Source organism: Artemia franciscana, chromosome 15 (assembly GCF_032884065.1).
Source record: "Artemia franciscana chromosome 15, ASM3288406v1, whole genome shotgun sequence".
In the NCBI taxonomy this organism is placed as follows: domain Eukaryota; kingdom Metazoa; phylum Arthropoda; class Branchiopoda; order Anostraca; family Artemiidae; genus Artemia; species Artemia franciscana.
This window is the reverse complement of record NC_088877.1, coordinates 16,454,732-16,475,578: the sequence shown is the minus strand read 5'-3', so window position 1 is coordinate 16,475,578 and position 20,847 is coordinate 16,454,732. Positions and strand designations below refer to the sequence as shown.

The 20,847-nt window shown below is 36.0% G+C and overlaps 1 protein-coding gene and 1 long non-coding RNA gene across 3 annotated transcripts in view; one reads left to right on the top strand and one right to left on the bottom strand.

The window, feature by feature from the left end:
• The window catches only part of LOC136036105 (uncharacterized), a 164,093-nt gene that overhangs the window by 119,277 nt on the left and 23,969 nt on the right, over positions 1 to 20,847 (top strand). The gene's annotated exons all lie outside the window — the stretch shown is intronic.
• Positions 1 to 20,847, bottom strand: part of LOC136036104 (protein spaetzle 3-like) — a 60,739-nt gene that overhangs the window by 34,329 nt on the left and 5,563 nt on the right. The window contains exon 1 of one of the 2 annotated variants that reach the window (XM_065718107.1): positions 729 to 936. The exons of the other annotated variant lie outside the window; for it this stretch is intronic. Within the exon in view, the coding sequence (XP_065574179.1) occupies positions 729 to 764 (36 nt within the window). The 5' untranslated portion in view covers positions 765 to 936. Of the gene's footprint in view, positions 1 to 728; positions 937 to 20,847 lie in introns of those variants that run through there. 2 annotated transcript variants of the gene reach the window in all.

Genomic DNA, 20,847 nt, shown 5'->3' with positions numbered 1-20,847 from the left:
ATCCTAATATGGTTGAAAATCCTGCTAAAATTATTCAATTTGTGAATTTGAAAATTATTCAAAGAAAAGGAGACTCTAACTAGAGCTAAAGAAGGTCACTGCCCAGAGAAAATTTTTTTTTACATCTACAAGCTATGCACCTTTTTTTATTTGATTATCATATTTAAGACAAGTAGAGACCTGTCTTCTATGCAATCTTTTGAGCCTTAGAAATAGGTAAGAAACATGAATGAGATTTTGGAAAAAAATTGCCAGGCACAGTTTGGGACTTATATCTATTACTGAACTGTTTAATTTACCTAGCTCAATTGCTTTTAATTAGAGCGCCCCTCCCGACTCAAATATAAGCAAAAAGTCGAATCATAATGAAAAACTTGATAAAAGTAGGCAACCACCAGCCACGGTACCCCCTCTCCAGACAGGGTGCCTGGGGAAGTTGCCCTGGCTGCCCTCCCCCCTTTGCACGGCTGGGCTTTCACGATAGAATGAAGCCCATCATCTGGAATTCTATCCTTTACAATTTTCCCTGTCATCTCCCTTCGCCATTAGAGGCAGTGATTATACCAAAGAATTCCATTTTAACACAGATGATTAAATATGACTAATTTATTTTACGAAACCAATACTTAAATATCTCCGAGGCTGTTGACGTAGAGCCTACGTGCGTCAGCTTTCTGTTTAATAAATTTCATTCCAGTTACACCAATGAAAGAAAAAAGCTAATTTACCGTTTGAACAAGAACAATTAATTTCAAAGACTCCATTACGGTGAACGTCAACAATTCTACAGTTTTAAGCTATTATCGGAAATGACGTCATCGGAAAAATGGAAGAATTTGATCACGATTCACTCATTAACATAGAGAAGCACGTGGTTGTATCACGATCCGATAATATATACTGCTTCTAATCGTGAACAAAATCATCACGAAATACTGCCCATGAACTTGAGATGCTGCTTCTCCTGAGGTTCGTCGCATCTTAACAATTACCACCCTTGAGGCATGAGTTGCTACCTTGGCTCCTTAATTATTTTTTTGTATTGCATCCAAATAAAAATGCTACTTTTATTCAAAATCTTAAGTGACGTCTCTTATGAAAGATTTAACATCTGTGAGAAAGTCGACACCGCTATATGGCCTAAATTGTCTGGATGCACTTGATTGTAATATTTGGTCTTGTATATATATTACATTTTAAATATATTTAGGGCTTCGATTGCCATGCATGAAAACACAAAAGGGGGGAGGGGATAGGTCTACTCTGGATTCAGCTTGATTTAGCCCTACCTTAAAAATACATTGATAACAAAGCTTTGATAAGTAAAAATCTAATTCTGGGATGAAAATATGAATTTTTTTGAAACTTCGACAATATTCGAATAATCCTTGAATTCACCATTAATTGTTTGACTGCGAGCACCAGTGTGCTAAAGAGGAAAAAAAAGAAGAGTCTATGGGTTGCAAAAGCGCTGTATATAGCATAAAGTTCCTTATTAACTTTCTAAAAGGCTTCCCGGAATTTTATCCTTCAAATCATTTGTTAGGTCAATTAATCAAATCAAAGTTAGGGTAGCCTTCTGTCTCTCAATTCTCTGAGACTGTCGATTGTCAAAAACCCTTCAAATAGTACTTATTCATTCGCAGAAATAGCAGGGTTGTTATACCAGCTTGTCAATCTGGTCTCTAGTGGTGTTAATGGCGATCTGAAACGATTCCTTCTGTCAAAAAACTAAAAATTTCAGGCAGCTGAAAATATTTTATGGGACTGTTCGAAAACATGAAAATACATCAAAAAATGGTTGCAATCATCTTACAGGTTATTGTCTTCTGCTCATGATAGTACCGATTTTGTTCTAAAAGCAATATCCTTCATAAAGCACACTTGTGAAAAAGAGCGAGACATTTTCTAAGATTTCTAAGCAGTTAGAGGAAATAGAGCAAAATCCTAGCAAACATTTTGTAGCATCTTCAAGAAGCTACGGCCTGATATTAAAAGCGGTATCTTCCGCCAATGAATACTTGAGTACTTTTTAAATATAAAGTTTCGATTTTAACATGGGATTTTCGAGTTCCATCAGTTCACTTAATCACGGCCTTAAATTTGTCTTTCTCACAAGCCAGTTGTGAAAGAGCTTGTAAAAATTCAAGGTTATTAAAACACAGCTAAAGGCAGCAATGTCAGCTAATTTTCTCCAACTAGAAACTCATTTGGAAAAACCGTAAGTGTACCGGTTCATACGATTGAGTACGGCTGGCAGTATGAGCACTAGCTAATTGATGGAGCCAAATCTGGAGGTTTTTTCTTAATACGGAAATATCCAAAGGTTACTACGTCTCTGTTAGCCTATAACTACTGTAACTTACCTACATAACGTATTTACGTCTGTATCTTTTTTGCTTACGTCTGTAACTTTTATGCGGCATTGCACTCAGTTCGATTTGATGTCCAATAAAAATTTCCAGGCGTAGAAAAAGAACTGTCAGAAGCTCACTCCCAACAGGGTATCTTTGCAGTTAACTTGTTTATTAATCTTGATTTGTTTCTAGACACTCTTGCACAGAGAATTTAAGCTGACCAGAAACATACAAATAAATTGTTGGAGATAGGGGCTCAACAATTTTGAGGATTGGCCTAAATATAAAAACAAACTAAATAGGCAAAATACGTCTACACAGGGTAACCAGTTTTACAACGGATCAAGCAATGGTAAGAACAAAAAATAAATATATAACAAGGAAGCTAGTAACACCTTCTTCATATCATGTTACTTTTGTAAACAGGCTAGGGCTATTTATGGGACCATAAGGGGAGGGAGCTGAATTGTCACAAACAAAACTTTAACCATAAAAAGAGCATAAAAATAGCAATTTAAAAGTGCCTCTATTTTTGTTTTGGCGTAGAGCAAATGAGTAAAAAAATACATTTTAATAGGCCTAGCGATACTGGTATAACGGAAAAGATCCTGAAAAATTTAAGAAATTATATGAAATATTGAAATAATCTGAAGATTTAAACAAAATTCTAAGCTGCAAGGTTTTTTCCTACATACAAACCCTTATCTGGCAACTTTTTTCTCTCGCTATTATTTTAATGTAACCCCTGCCCAAGCATCAACCTTTATGTATGCTTGTCTGGCAGGTCGACCCCACCTCCCTCCTAACTTTTCGTCCCCAAGTCCACCTCACTCCTCCTTGTTTTAGGTAATTGAAATAATTGTTCTATATGAAAGACATAAGTCATTAAAAGCAAGCCATTTTTTAAGGGTAACAAGCACCAACTGATATGTATTTATTATACTTAAGATATGCTTAGCTAGCATTTTCTTATAACACTTTCTTGCGTAGCTTACAATATCTTATCACAAAAGATAGAATCTGGTCAGAGCCTTGCCGTGGTGAATTCACATCGTAACTTTTAGATTAATTCTTTCCCACAGTACTTGGACAGACATTCAAACAAAGCAAAAGCAACAAAAAGATCTCAAATTTAGTGAAAATTTAATCTGTGAGATATTTCAAAGTTTCTGTTTGACAAGCCATAAATTAACTTTGTTTCAAATGAAGAAGCCACCCTATTGTTCACTACTTAGTTTGTCGAAGTGTCTTAGGAAGAACATCTAAGTCGGAAAAACTACTTCACATCTGTTCTTGTCACAAAGGGAAACTTTTAGCTGTAATGAAATTAATAATCCAGCCATAATTTTAGGAAGGGGAATCAGAAAATTTGTTTAGGAGAATCGGGGATAAAATTTGAATTGGCAAAATATAGAATTTTCGACCTTTCGTTTTCTACATTTTTTTTCCGGAGGAGGAAACTAAGTCGTGCTAATTTTAGCGGTATTTCTCCTCCTTTTTTATGTGTGATACGTAAGCAATGACAGGACTTTCTTAGATGACGTTAAGTTAACCCTCTTGCGGGTGAATTTCAAAATCTTTCGGAGTCATATTTTGAAGACATTTTTTCCTGACCAAAAAATAGTGAAGATTTCAGATATTTATTCAGTTAAGACATAAAAAATGAAAAAAATATTAATTTTAAAAGTGTCCTCATATATGGACGCTGCCCATTATGGACGTATGTGAAAAGGTTCAAAGCATTCAGGGCAAACAGGAGTTTGGCACTTTTTTCACTCAAAACGTGTTTTATGTTTGCAGATCTGCCCGCGGCATCTCGATGAGTTTTTCTTTTCGGGTTTTGGTGGCTAATACCCTGACATTCCATCCAACCTTGGGTCACAGTCCACTTTGGAAGAGACAGAAGACCTGGACGCCCAGGACTTGTGCGCACCCTAGCCATGTCCTTGGTCAAAAGCGACACTGCGACAGACGCTTGGATTCCAGAAAGTTAGGTTTGGTTCCAGGCACAAGTTTACGATGAATAATGCAGGAATTGACAACAATAACATCAATAAAATGATGAAATAGTCGCATATACCACCTCTTGTTCTTAAAATTATTCTTATAGCATGATGTGAGAGAGTCCAAGAGGTCAAAATTTCCCATGCATTTATTGTGTTCATTGACAGAGAATGGTCTTTCAACGCCTACTTTCTTCTTCTCTGAGCTGTTCCATCTCTCTACAATATCAACTGGATGGCACCCAGCGTATGAAGAGCATAGGCTAACAAGGGTGTTGTCTTTCCACCGCAACACAGTGATGCCTTCCGCTGACGTTGAATGTGAGGCGGATCCTCGGTCTTTTTTTTCATTTCTTTCTCTCTGACCAGTTTGATCGTAGCGTTGTATCGTCGTAGCGTCACCGTAAGTCTGTTTGCACGCAGTGTACCGACTCTTTAAACATTTCCTTTTGCTAATGTTTCTACGATAGTGATTGAAGTGAAGAAGCTGTCAAAATACAACTTCGCATTCTTTTTTTCAAAACCACGACAAAGACGAATAGCAACACCACTACCTAAGCCATGTTTGGAGATCTGAGTGCTATGGCTGCTTCCCTGGTTAAGTTTTGAAGTCGTAAACGTATCATGACATACCTGAACGCATTCAAATCTCAAAGCCCCATTTCATCGGTTTTGACGTCATGCATTGTTTTAGGCTACTCCTGCCTTTGAAAGGTAACATCATTTCATCAACCGAATTATATTCTTCATTAGACAAGGCGGATTCGTTTGTACTGAGAAGAAGCTCGAAGAAAGGCTTTATCTTATAATACATGTCTCCGTTGCTTTTTGCCTGGCATGTGAAATGCAGGCATTCACGGATATTTTAAAACGCTTGCTAGATATGTAGTCGGCTACAAGCGGTAGTTGCAAAGACCTGGACCAATAGCTCTCAGGCCTTGGATAGCGACCGTTGCTCATCACCAATAAACAGCCAAGATAAATGCAACTGTAAGACCAAGCTCACAGTCATTTTTTCTCTTAGCGTACCAATTAGACTCGCGGATCATCATCTCCAGGATTTCAGATGTCATCAATCTTTCAGAATAATCAACAGCGCCTGCCTCTTCATTTGGATTTAAGAGGACACTGTGCTCTTCAGTAAAAGGGGGTACATTTGATCCAATAGGGTTATCCCCACTATTTCCCATATCATCACCCTCTTAACTTTAGTTTTCCTGGCAACACTGCTTACTGAGGGCGTAGGATAGTTTCTCCTAACCGTGTCACAGCTATCTGTTGGCTTGATTGATATATTAACAGCTGGCTGCTTACTAGAATAAGTTCTTATCCTTTGTGAGGAAGGTGGTGTGTCTTCGTCATTTGAATCGCTTTCAGAAAAAAAAACTCGGAACTCGGTTGAGTAATTACATTGTGATCGAAGAAATTGCCTACAACTTTAGATGAGACCCAGGTTGGGTCTCGACCGTCCTCTTCGTCACTTGTAAGATCTACATTTGTCTCTTCAAAATTGATGTCACTTTCCTCATCAAATATGATTTTAATGGCTTCTTTATCGGTCAAATTACTATTACGGTAGACAACAAACGGACACAACACTTAAACGTGGACATAATGAACATGATAATCGTCTACCTAAATCAGAGTGATCATGTCAAGTTCCAGGGTAAGATACCACTCCAGATTTATCACTGTTAGTAGGGCAATGTCCTCAGACTTAGACAGTGGTGATTTTGCATCAGAAACAAATTCGAGCAATGTCCTCATGAAGGGACAAAGAGAAAATGGCCACAATTCCTATTATAAATGCTTGTAAAACATAAAAGAGGAACTAGCGCACACAGAAACAGGCTAGTTAATTCTGGAGAAAAATTCACGCAAATCAAAAACTTTTAGATTAGATACAGAAAAATTCAGAATTTGAACTCACCTTTTGTGTGTAAGCACAATAAATATTCCTGATATTGACTGCCACCTTTCCTAGCGTTTGAAACTGTTCGGCAGATAGGACAGACACACTAAGTTAAGGCAAAGTGTCCTCAAAAAGCACTAGCGCCCACGAAAGCGTTAAAAGTTTGGCCACTTGCACCACAGTGTCTCGATAAATGGCATACTAAAGCCTCTGTTCTTTTTTTTTATTTTAATGCAGACAAACCCATCCAGCAGAACATGTTTTGTTTCCAGTAATATCGTTATAAAGCAGAGAACTAGAGGTATAAAGTCAAAAATTGTATTCGGACTCGTTTAAATTGTATATTGCCACAGCTTACCGTTTGAAACTGAACTACCACTCATTAGAAGCCTGGGGGCTAGAATATAAAGAATTGGGTCCAATCTTGGATGCATGATTGCCTATTTTATTCAGATAGAATGAAATTACAACGTAAAGCCTTAGTGTTTCAATTAGCTCGACACAACACGCGGCCTGCTGGCTGAATACAGCAGACGGTCACACACTGCGGCCTACAAAGACTTTTGTGGAGAGAAAAAGCATCCCCATAAACCTGAAAATTAAATTTGGTTCCTTTCGGCTTCAAAATTTTAAAAATACAGTGCCAAAGGAATTAAATACAGACATGAAAGTGAGATTTCAGAAGGGGACAGTACTTAAGTGATAAACGAAAGAATAACATTTGTTAATGTAAGAATATTTTTTAATGTCTTGATGACTTATGTTTATTAATTTTATTTTTTTTTTGGGACAGATGAATTTTACCTGGGTTAGAATTTTCTGTTGTGATGGTTGTTTGACTTTTGATCAGCATTTCTCGTGGCTTAGTTTCAAATATATGATTGGATATATCTTTAATTAATGTGATAGTTCTCTGTCTTTTTTGGGGTCCTGAGGGGGATTTTATTCTTTTTTAGGAGGGGGTCTCTTAAAGTCACTTAATGTTTCAGTCTTTTAAACATTGTACTTTTTTCCTTTCTTTAATTTTTTTTTGTCCTGGGTTGAGTCTCTGAAAAGTGTGCATGTATAATGATGAATTTGTTAATGTATTTTTTTTATTTTTTGTTTCTCCACTGTTTTTTTACTTGGCCATAGAGTCTGACATAAGAGTGCATGTTGAAATGTTTTTTCGGTGATTCTATTGGTTTAATAAATTGATTGTCTGATTTATCTAGCTTCATTAATAAGAAAAAAATAGCACAGTCGGTAGCTTTTCTTCTTTTTGTTTCGATTCAGTACATGTTTTCAGAACCATGGTTTCAAAATACAATATGCATTGTATATTAGCTTCAAACTCAGTTTGTATAATTCATTTTTAGAAGAAATCCGACTAATTTAGTTAGAAATCTAATTTTTTTTCGTTTCTTTAGGTTCTGTTTTGGCTCCTGAAGCTAAACTTAAAAAAAGAGTGGTATGTGAATTTACTAACCCATCATAAAAATCAACTCTAAAATAATTATTATATTTCATTATGATAGTATAAACGTTTTTGATTGTTCTGCTATGAAGTTATGATTGTTCTGCTTTTGATTGTTACTTTCAATTTCGTATCCGCTATGGTCTGAGTAATACTTCGTCTCCAGCGAAGACTAAGTAATGAAGATTTTCAAAAGGTCGCTGCTACGTCTGATGGATAAATCATTGTCCGATTAAATGACGGGGCAATTAGTGTGAGTTGATAAAACGTTTTGTAGTATTTTTCCAATTTGATAATTCCGAACCTTTGGACTTAGTTTTCTCCGAATTTCATGATACACCAACGCAATTCTTACAATAATCCCCTTTAGTTGACCGCTCAGTGAATATATGTGCCCCGCCCAAATTATAAATTTGTTGCATATTTAGCTGACATCTACGATATAAATCATTTAAAAGCAAAGGCAGTACTATAATGGTGGTAAAGGGCCTTTACCTCCTAGTCTAATCAGCAAAACAATTTACGTCCTAAAAATCCCCTAAAAAAAGCTGTCATCGTCACCTTTATCTTCCTTGAAATATAACACAAAAGAATTTAGTGGCTAATTTAGATACTAATATGGAAACAATTTTCTTCATTATAAAACTAAAACTATTTCAGGAAAGTATACTTTGTTGCTTTGAATTGAAGAAGTTCCAGAATTGATTAGTTTGTGCTGACGTTTATTTGACTGTAAACGACAGAAAGGTTTGTACATCTGAGAAATATATAATGTGTGTGTTAAAGTTTGTATTGAAAAGGTCTGCTCAGGGGGAAGCGGGAGAGGCCCACTTCCCCCTACCACTCATTTGCATAAAAAAGGCCAGGAAAAACTGGGAAAATAGTAGCCCCAATGTGAAACAGCGGGATTGTTCTCTGCTTGGTAATCTATGAGCTCGAGTTGGATCTAAGCTACCACGGGGCATGCATTTGCATTTGCAAACAGAAAAAGAAGTAACATTTGGTAAATATGATACATTTGCGAGGGCCAAAGGCCCGAGCTACTGACCATTGCGGTTGGAGGGAGGTGTCAAAGTGCGGACGAAGTAAGCTTTATAAAAAAAATTGTTGAAACCATTTGTTTTTTGTAGAAGAAAAAGTGTCAAATTTGTGTGTGCAGTTTTGTGTGCACATTCACAAGAATTTGGAAAATAGGGTAAATTTGTAACGACCGAAGTGCTGAGACAGCTTTTTTTTTAAAGGATGGAGACTAATTTGTTATTATCAAACCTATATATAAAATTAAACTGTTGTGTGTTGTTGTTTGTGCACATCGAATTGCGTCAAGAAAATTAAGCTTAACTAATCAAGCTGGAAACGTGGAAAATAATTGGGAATCACATATGCTCATTTCGGATTTGATATAGCTTATTACTCTTCTTAGTAGAAAAATTCTGTAGATGCGTTTTTTAAGCTAATCTTAACAAAGCCATGTTTTAAAGCCCGTTGATCTTGTCGGCGCTTAAAGTGGCAAATTACATCTGTCATAAATGTTCTTCCGGCAAACGCAGCGCTGAAGTAAATTATATGTAATCACCATTTATCATTTTAGCAATATAGAAAAAAAAACTGATTACACAATATGTTGGCATACCTCCAAAATAGCAGCTTTTGTGTAAAATTAGTTACACCCTAATCAAGAAGCAATGCCAGAAGACGTGATAGCAGAGATTTTAACCTCGTGGAAGATAATCCTTGATGAATTACGTTGAGAAAGCCCTCGGACATCAGGGTGATATGAAAAGCCATAGGAAAAATTACCTCTGATTCGACTTGCTTGCCTACCTCAAAAAAGATAAAAATCAAATTTTTGCCCGAGCCAGACCAAAATCACGCTTGACCAGGTCATGTCAATAAGACGATGTTACGGATGCCTAGGTTACTCACCTTAGAACTGGAAGATTATACGCGGCTGAATAGTAGCCAAAACTCTAAAATATGGGATTTTGATGCCAATAGATATATCAAAAGAATCACCTTATTAAGTTGATTCTAAATATATAAAGCTCGTTAAGTTTATTATTGCCTATCAAAGGCTACGAGCCTGAGAAAATCTGCCTGATTTCTTAAGAAGGGGAGAAACATCCCCTAAAAGCCATGGATTCTTAATGAAAATCACACCAACATATTAAACATATCACAGAACCCTACTGTAGAGGTTTCAACCTCCTATCTGCAAAAATGTGGAGTTTTGTATTTTTTGCCAGAAGAAAGATAATCGGATATGTGGTTATTTGTTGTTCTTTTTCAAAGAGTGATTATAATGGCCCAATAGTCCTAGAATATAGAATATCGGTAGGGGGCTCGTTCGAACTTAAACTAGAGGTTCCAATGTCCTTTTTAAGTGATCAAAATATTGGAGGGTAACCAGGCCCTCTCCCATGGCCCTTTTCTCCTAAATTCGTCTAATCAAAATCTTGAGATTGCCATTTTGTCTGCATAGTTGACAGGACCAATAACCATGCCTTTGGATATAACTTGACCCCCACAGCCACTGGGGGAAGGTATTTAAGTTTTATGCCTATTGTATGCATATACTATTTGTTCTTGGGAAGAATGCATATATTTTTGGGGTGGAGGGGGGGGTGTAGATTTTCTTCTTGGAGGGTTTTCCAAGGGGAGAACTTTCCACGGGGAGCGAATTTTCCGGGGAGTTAATTTTATAGGTGCAATTTTACCCTTGAGGAAATTTGCCAGAATTCCTATACGAAATTATTTTTATTTGTCTTATTTTCCTTTTGCCGACTCAATCTTACGCGTGGAGAAGTTAAGATAATTGTCCGGGGTAAATCTCTACCAGGTTTGAATTATGTTGAGGATCTTCCCCTGGGAAGGGGGATTTTTCCGTGGAGTTGGAGCCGGAATTCCTGGCACTAGCTAAAAACCATCAGAAATAATTGAAAAAAAGTTTTTTTTTCATCTGAAAGTAAGGAGGAACACAAAAACTTAAAACGAACAGAAATTTTTACCCATATGAGGAGAGTTGCCCCCTCTTCAACATCGCTCTTTGCGCTAAAGTTTGAATATTTATCCCAATTCCTTAAGAATGATTCCTGAAACTCAAAGGTCCTTTAATTAGAACAATAAGAAGTTTTTTTTAATATTAAAAAAAACTTTTTCGTGAAGAGTGAGGTCTTGAAGTGGGGACAAACCCCCTCATATGGGTAATAATTTATGTTCGTTTTGAGTTTTAATGTTACTCCTTACTTTCAGTCGAAAAAATATTTTTTTTTTATTTAATATATAAAAAAACTGCATTTTCGAGTCTTCAGTTTTATAGAAGATCTAGGCATAACGATTATTATTTGCATGTGCTCCCCTCTCTTCCACCTTCAGTTCTTTGAAAAATAAAGAATTTTTAATATTGTCTTAAGACAAAGGATTCAAAACTGTGGATGTCATGAATCAATACAACCAAATTCTTTTAAAATATTTTTTGTCTTCATTGGGGTTTACTTGTGCCCGTATAAATGCCCTGGAATTTTCAAGCCAAAAGCAAAAAAGCTGTTTTTTCAGATAATCTCGCAGAACAAACTGATGCAGCCAATTTTTTTTTGAATTTTATGTCTTCATTCACGGGAACTCCTTTGGCCATGTCTGCATGCTTTGAAAGTTTCAGCTAAAAAGTTTCCTTTTGAATTAGGATCCTCTTATCTCGCTCACTTACGAAAAAAAAATTGTAGACCAATCGCAAAGACATTTCTTCCCCCTTTTTTGGCCTAGTTTTTTTTTCGGACACTTATCCCCAAATAATTTTGTCTGGATATGGAGCTCCTCTTGGTCGAAGGAGCAACGGCTATAAGTTCCAAAATGATTAATCATCCCTCCTCTCCGAAAAATGTGGATTCTTCTTGGCCCGCAGTACAACCACTAAAAGTTTCAAGCCAATCGAAGAACTAAAATCCGACATGTCCCCTTTTTCAACTATAAGAGTTATCAGAAAATATTTTGCAAGTTGCATAATTTATGGCCCTTCCCCCAGAGCTGTGAGGATGGTGTCATCACTGGAGACATTTTTATTGGACTTCTAGACTATTCTGAGATTAAAATGTCTTAGGGCTAAGGGAGAGCACGTGCCGAAAAAGGCCACAGAAGAGGGGGGCTGTTTGTGCTCCAAATACTTTCGATCCTTCAAAGGGGCACTAAAGTTTTAGTTTGTAACCGAATAAGCCACCTCTAAAGGTTCCAAAAACCATCTCTACCTTGCAAAGTGATTGGAGAAAAAATAGTTATACACTGAAGGTATGGTGACTGACGTTTACCCCTTAGAAAATACCCACCAGAAAATAACCCTTCCGTAAGAAATACCCCCTCCAAAAAAACTGGGAAATACCCCCCTGTGGAAAATAAACTCCCGGAAAATACCCTCCCAAAAAATGCCTCCCTGGAAATACCAACCTCCAGAAAATACCCCCCGTGGAAAATACCCCCCCACTGGAAAATAAGGTATTCCGAATTTGAGGATTTTATTTCAGTTTTGTTTTTATATTTTCCTTAGGGGGGGGAATTTGGAACTTGTGTATTATATGCCACTCCCTTAAGTTTACGTTGTGTAAAACTCCAGAACAAATCGTTTTATTCGTTACTTTCTTTCAGCTTAGCATGAGACAAGGCAAAGACAAGTGACAGAGTAGATGGGAAATATATAATTTGGAGTAGCCTATATGCTTGTTTTTAAGGGGGGAATAATGTAGTTGAACAGTTTGAAGTCAGAAAACGATTCTTGCTTCATAATAGGCAGAATAATTATACCTAATACATTTTGCATACTGACTCACTATACTTTACTCCCTCTCCCCTATGTGCAAATATATAGCCCAAATTTGTTTCTAAAGTAACAAAGAAACCAGTTTGTTCTCGAGTTTTACACATCGTAAGCTTGAGTGAGCGGTGTATAATACACAAGTACCGGAATTTTCGTGGAGAGAGCTAGATTTCCCGGTATTATTTGTAAACGATCAGAAATTAAATTAACAAAAGAAGTTTTTTCAACCGAAAGTAAGGAGCAACGTCAAAACTTAAAACAAACGCAAATTATTACATATATGAAAGGAGTTGCCGCTTCCACAAGACCTTGTTCTTTACCTTAAGTTTTGACTTTGTCCTCATTATTTAAGAACGATTCCTGAAACACAATTTAATTAGAATAATAAGCTTTGTTTTAAAATCCTATAAAAAAAACTCTAGCGTAAAGAGCCTGAGGAGAAAGCAACCCCTTTCATATACATAATAATTTCTGTTCGTTTTGAGGTTTGATGTTACTCCTTACTTTCAACTGAAAAACTTCTTCTTTTTATTTAATTGCTTACAGATAGTATTTGCTAATGAAAAACATACGGAACAAGTTTTTTAAAGAAAAGTAAAGAGTCCCATTAAACCAAAAATGAGCAGAAATAAAGTCAGATAATCTTCAAAATAAAAATGGAGTTTAATATTAAAAAAAAACAAAAAGATAGAAAATTTTTGTTTATAGAAAATGACTATACCAATAAAAAATGATCAGAAATCAATTTAAAATCTTTTTCCACAAAGAAAGTTTGTCAAAGAATAGTAAAGAGTCTCATTAAGTCAAAAATGATTAGAAATAACAAACACTTTTCCAAGCGTAAAAGTACCGCAAATGAACATAAAAAAATGAATTAAACCCGAAACGAACCGAAATTAAAATAAATAACCGATTCATACTCAAAATGAGCAAAAATTAACATGAGCAGGGCTAACAACCCCCACACCTCCTCAAGACCAGAACATAATTTGCCCTTTGCTGGAAAAAAATACATTTTAAGTATTTTCACTTTTTTGACTTTAATAAATTAAGAATTATTAAGACTATAAGGAATAAATATCAGAACATGTATATTAAACTGACAATACACGGTTATTTGTTTTTTTTAGTAAAATTCAAGTTATGTTCTCGTTTTGAGAATACATGGGTGTTGTCAGACCTACTCCTTTTAATTTTTGATCGGTTTGAGTTTGACTAGGTTATCTTTTGTAATTTCTTTTAGTTTTGGGTTTCATTTATTTATTATTGGTGATTTGTGGTTCTTTTGGCCTTTGAAGATAAGAAAAACAATCTTGTAGAATTTAACAACACTTTCGCCCGTAAAAAATTAAACAATAAGAATTTGTTGGTTCCCAAAGCCAACTATTTTTCCAAAGGAAAGCCAAACCTTCTTAAACTTTTTGGTGTCATATGTTTTTCGCTCAATTTTGATGATTGTTTGCCTACATTTGTTTTTTCTTCTTTTTTAATTTGGCACCCGCTACTGCCAAAAATTGCAGAGGTTCATATGGAAGTCTTTTCAACAAAACGGATTTGCCTTTTTTTTTTAAGTTTTTAAGATACTTTGGTATGTAAATGCCTCTTTTTCCCATTCCTTAGCACTTATCAACGAAACAAAAAACAACTCAAATAAAATTTTCAAATTTGAAAACCTTATTTTCTGTGGGGGGAGGGGTATTTTCCGGAGAGGGTGTTTTCCGGGGGGATTGTCCACAGGGGGTATGTGGGGTATTTTCAACAGGGGTGGGGGTATTTTCCACGAGAGGGTATTTTCTAAAGGTGGTATTTTCTAGGGGGGGGGGGTATTTTCTGGGGATTAAACGCCTAGAATAGAAGTAACATGTCTCTATTAAAAGATAGCTAGTGCATTACCTCCGATTTTTTCTGATAATCAATATCTCGTGCCTAATTTTGGTGGGGTGGGGCATCTTGACTTTCAGACACAAGCTTTATAATTGGCCAATTACAGTGAAGGTTGAAAGCAGGTTTGTTTCTATATGCGTTTCAAGTTAGAATGAAGATTAGAAGCAGCTTTTTTGAAACTCGCTTGGCGCAGCAACACTTCTATTTGTGTTCAAAATTCGATGACATATACAGACATGGGCGTTCGCACGATTTCACTGGGAGGCAGGGGCACAACTAAAGTGAACTATTTAAACTTTTCTAGCCAGAGCTACGTGATTTATGTCTCTAAAAGCTATCAGAGACATAATTTATGACTAAAAGGTTAAGTAGGCTATGCATTTTGATCATAAAAGAATCGGTACTTGTCTGTTAAAGGAAACACACTCTGAGAAGTAAAGTTAGGCCACCTAATGAAAACTACCAAAATATGATGATTAAATGATACTTTAGAAACAAATTATGGGAAGTAAGACAAAGAATTATGTAATTAAGGCCGCACAGACTGCATTACATTTAATACCTAGCCGAACCGAAACCCTGACCACCTCTATATTTTAAATATTTAATTAAAATATAACTACTTCGTAGGTTTTCTCACTCAAAATAAAGAAATCCTAACTCATTTTGATGAGGCAAAGCGGTTGCTGTTATATCTTACACTGCGCGATTCTTGAATATGGTTTGTTTATCAGACAAAGTACCAAAGAATCTACTCATTAGGAAAGAAAGTATAAGGTATAAAACTCAAAGCACGGCCAAACAATAGTATAAAAATGACATTTATACAGGCTGCACCAGACATTACGTCAAAATATATTGTAAAAGATTTTACAGATATTGTAAATATACAAATGATTATACAGATCACAACTGACATTATGACAAAAATTTTTCCACAAAGAACTTTTTCGGAAATTATACAGATCGCACCAGAAATTGTGGCGAAATTTTTTGTAAAAAGTCATGCCTTACATATATCATCATAAATGAAATACTACAATATACATAGGATTGCAAATCCCTGAGTAATTTTAGGCCAACAATTCTTGTATCTCTTTTCAATAAGCATTTTAAAAAGCTGATGTGCGAGTAACTCAATCCACATTTATCTCAATTCCGTTCAACTTTACCCATTTAAGTCAACCCTTATTCAACTCAAACTTCGTTTAACTCAACCCTTTAATTCAGTCCCATTCAGCTCAATCTTATTCAGCTCAATTCCATTCAACTCAACATCCTGTAACTCAGTCCCAATCGAACTATGAACATAAAAAGCTACTGATTTGAGGCTGCTGGGTTCCTTGAGTCAAAAAGTGTTTTTTGCAATTATGAATTCGATCTTAGACCGGGTCATTATGCGGGATATCCTTGCCTGTCTTTGGTATTATTCACAGTTCTCTTGGTTATGGTCTTCTTCCAGCAGCTTTAACGTTATACTCGGGAAAAGCTTTGAATTTCTCCGGCATGAGATTTATTTTTCGTAGCTTTCATACACAATATAGAGACAAACTCAAATATGTCCAATTGATTTTGGCAAATATCCTTCAGCTCTCTTCTAATACATTAGAACTGCTAACCAATGCAACTCCTCGATGATTCTAACCTTTCTTTCATTACAAGCAAAGAAATTGGGATCATCCCATTCTTTTCAAAGTGCCTACTATTCGATTTACAGTCATCTAAACGGGTACCTAAAATCACCTTTTGAGACTTCCTCCAAAAAATATCTAGCTAATTTTCATCTACATTTGGAAGTGCCCATATTTCAGATCATAACTGACCAATGTTGCTACTCCCGCTACTGGCACCCTAAAATCTTGGTTCTAGATCGGCAAGAAACAACTGGAAAACGTCACTTGTCCCTTGTCTTTGAAAAGACTCTCAAGGAGACGCGATGTCTGATCTACAAGGTAAACTAGATCAAAGGAGAAGTTACTTCAAAAACTTGCTTGATCCGAATACAAGTGGGCAAGATGCGACCCTCATGCTGCGACAAACAGCGGAAAAACCTGCATATGAAATCTACCTGGCACACTAGCCTCATAGATACTCAACTTCATCAGCTTCTAAAAAACAAAGTAGCCGGGTGAAAACGGTCCTCTTCTTTAAGTCTACAAGGCCTCTCCCCACCTTGTAGTGGATCTGCTATTGCCTATGAGAAAAGAAAGCCTTGCCGTCTAATTGAAATGTGCCAAAAATAATCCGAATATTCAAGGAGGGGGAAAAGTGACTGTCGCAGACACCGAGGTGGCATATTATTCAAAAATTTGACCTCTAAAGCATTCGGGTGCTATTGGGTAGCTACTGGATATGAAGATCAACACAACCAAAAGCAAATTCATTGACCTGTGTATACAGTGGGAGTATCCGCTTGTACATTATGGACAAGAAATGGAGAAAGTTGACAGCATCACTTACCTTGAATCACTAATAAACTCTCGTGGAGCTTGTGACCTTGAAGCACAGAGCAGAATCAAAACAGCAAAAGCCATCTGCTCACAGCTCCACCGTCATTTATGAAATAGTCACGATTGTCAAACAGAGAAGACTACGTGAACTTGGCTATTTCTTTGCAAGATCCAATGACCGCATCATTAATCAAGTGCTTCTGTCTACTCTTGTGCCTGGTTGGCTAAGGTGACCAGGCGGCTAATTGAAAATGGATAGACAACACTCAAAAACAACCTAAATTTGGCAGATTTGGGAGATCTGCGGATCCGGCTTGCCAAAGAGCTGGCACAAGACCGCAACAGATAAGACTCAACTATGCGGAGTCTCTTAGATTTCGAGTGAGGCAATTACAGATGGTCCTTCAAGAAATGCAAGCAGTAAATTGTCTTAATTTTTAGGTCTATCCAATCCTATAAAATCATGTCTGAACTGTTGGGAAAATCTTTTTTAATCCTCACTGCATTCGCACTCCTAACTAATGTTGTTACCTAAGTAGGGAAAGATATCCACTTGCTTAATTTTCTCATCCAAACATTCACCACGTTATTCTCATTTATTCTAATTTGACTGGATTAGTTCTATTAATACCGATTTCAAAGCCTACTCCCTCACTTGAATTCTAAAAATATCAAAAAAATGCACTCATTTTCGCTAATATTCCTTTATATAGATCACTAAAATCGTCAGCGTTATCTAAATCTAAGAGTGGTCTACCATCACAAATAATTTCATGTTCTCCTGCGTCATTTGCTTCGTTGCTTTCGAAAAGATCCATGAAAATAATCCATGTAAGCTGCGGATAGGGCCATTATTTAGGCTACTCATGAATCCACACCAAACCCAAAACTCACCTCACTTTCTGTTTTAATAGCAGATATTTGTTTTCGTACAAAGTATCAGTGGCATTAACTTACTTATCTGGTATACGATGCAAGGATAGGACCTTCATTTTTACGTTTTTATAAGCTAGAACAAATGCCAGGTCGTAATCTACGTAAGTCAAGGCTAAAGGGGTAATGCTGCCATGTGTTACATACCCTAATGACTTTCCTTATATAGAGGGCTTAGTTGAAGTTTTCCTAAAGTTACTAGGTAATTTCCCCTTATAAAAAATCATATTCACAATTTATATCTTCTCACACCTAACTTCGTAACCGCCCTATTTCAAAAACCAATTTACCACATATTTTTAATTTTTAAGCGTTTTAAAAACGTCTCTGATAGACTGACCGTTAGCCTTGAATAGAATCCAACGATGTAGATTAGACTTCAAACAAAAGAACGGACTAAGAAGACAAGTAAGGCGATCCAAGGAATAATAAATCCAAAATAGAAAATTCTGACAGGCTAGATGCAATTACATTGCATAAAATTCACTATATGTGCGTTGAAGGGTGTAGCCTTTTATTATAAGTAGCAATCAGCTTATTCAACGGCCGAAAGATTGAAATCAACAACAATGTCAAGGGGAAAAAATCACACGTTTGAATACGTGAACGAATTAACAAAACTTATATTAAAGCAAAAATTTGCACGAACTGTAACTTAATATGTAAATTTAAATTTGAAACAGTCATTTTCCAGATTAAATTGGCAAGACCTGATTTGATACTGACATTTCGATTGTCAAGAATTTCCTGCTTTAGGTTAAAATTTTCCTTTTTGAACCTTATTGTACTAATATATTTGTACTAATATATTTTGTTAAAACCACTAGTTAAGATTAAGCTGGTGTTCAGCCACTGGACTCAATCTTTGAACAGATCTATGACTCTATCTATGACATATGACTCTATGACTCTATGACTATGACTCTATCTATAGATCTATGACAGCTCTATGACTCTTGAGTTTTATTGGTCAAAAACTTGAAATTAATTGGTCAAAAATAAACTTTACTGAACTTTCAAAGTCAGTCCAAGACTGGATCCAAAGTTAGAACAATGCTTAACTATATGGCTGGTCTCACCACATTATCACATGATTTAGGAAATTTCTGAACTTGTAGCCAGAATTAAGCAGGTCAAAATGTGGCAAAAGACGAATATTAATATTTAGTTAGCTGTACCATATAACACTGGTATCGTCAATTTGCTGCTGGTGGAATTCAAAAAGACAAAAAACTGGAAATTGTACAAGATATGAAAACTATAGAATGATGTATAAAAGAATGGTGTAAAACTTTCAAGTATGTTCCACTGCACTCTTTTCATATGTTAGTTGCAAAGGTGTCTAATATTGATTTGACTTAGAATAGCCTGGTTAAACAAAATTCTAAATATATTCTTGTACTTAAAGAAGCATAAACATCTACACCACTTTTAATTCTTTAGTAGTAAAGCTACATAATATCAGCCAAGCGCGCAAGAGAAACGTTTTCTTGCCTAGCCTTGTTCACTCTCATTCGCTACATCTGAATTTTTGAAGGTGTCTCAATGACCTCCTACACCTTTCTTGCAATTTTTCTGTTTTTTGTCTTTGTTTTAAATCCTAAGTAATATTCCCTGCTTCGGTAGATGTATAAACGTAGACGCTTTAAAAAGCAGCTTACCGATGCTGCCACCCCTCAAAGTGCGAAATAATTTTCCTGGCTGTAGTTATAAATTATTCAAGAGGGAGGGCTTATTGTAGAAACATTATATTTTGGAGAATGATCCCACCCTTCCCATATCTGTGCAAGTAAGCATGTGAATTTTATCCTCTACATTCCATTCCAAAGACTCCTGCAATAAGAAGGGAGTGGTCACCCCCCTCAGCAGTCATATTGTAAGTGAGGTCAAATTCATTTCTCATATAGAGGGACAATAGGGAATAAATCTCCTCCACAATGATCTAAAGGGAAAAGATGAGAGAGAAAGAATAGAAAAAAAGCACTTTTGAGTCTGCAACATCCTCTATCCCAACAAAAGGATCCACCTATCTTCTCCCCAACAACTTGTGTGCAAATAAGCTTTGCCCTACAACTATTACGATTATTATTCTAAAGGTTTTTACTAGCTATTTATTTTGCATCAGCTGTTTAGTGACGAATGTGCTACCACGTGGGACTGTAGCTTCTGAAACTGGGAGACTTACGAAATGGCTTTTAAACAGTTTTAAGCAAATTGACAGCCTAATGCAGGGCTCCCATGGCGTCAATAAAGTTAATAATTTTTTTCGTGAAACTGCAAACCATAAAGTTTGTCCCACTCACACAAGAATTTCACCTTTTTGTCTCAACAGCAATTTTTCTTAGAAAATTACTGAAATAATCAGACGTGGAGCTGAGAAAACTATCATTTTAAGCATGTTTTCCTTTTAATGAATAATTTTTAAATGAAAATATATCTTTGTCCAACCCTTTTTCTTTTACCAAGCAAAACATTTAAACAAGTATCCACTATTATATAAGTAAGCACTAATTTGCGTATGGTTTGTTTGAAATTATCCAAAAGTCTTCTGCTATTGCTTGAACTTTGTGGACTTTCTTCAAAAAGTTAAATAAAGTTCAACTTTTTTCCGATAGCAATAAAGTCAACAAATTTATGCAAAGAAAACGATTTATTAACTTTGTGGAGAGCTTTATTAACTTTATCAACGCCATGGGCGTCCTGCAAAGAGTTTGCGCTAGATAGGATTTCAGAAACAGTCGGGCTGCAAGAAATGTTTTACGGTTTTATGCCAAAAATTGGTACGCTGCCATGGCGCGATTTTTTGTAATGCTTAAATAGGGCGCTAGAACTTCAAAATAGTGTTGAAATGACTCCTCCACTACATTTCCTTAGTATATGATTCCTTCGAATAAAAAGCTTAAAAACACGTATCTGTGGCCACCCTTCTTCGGAAAACTTCCTATTTTTAGATATAGTGATTGAAACTTTTAAATGGGGCTTGAAAATACAAGGAGGTATGTTGAATTTGATGGCTCAATTTTTATACACACTTCCATCCTTTTGGGG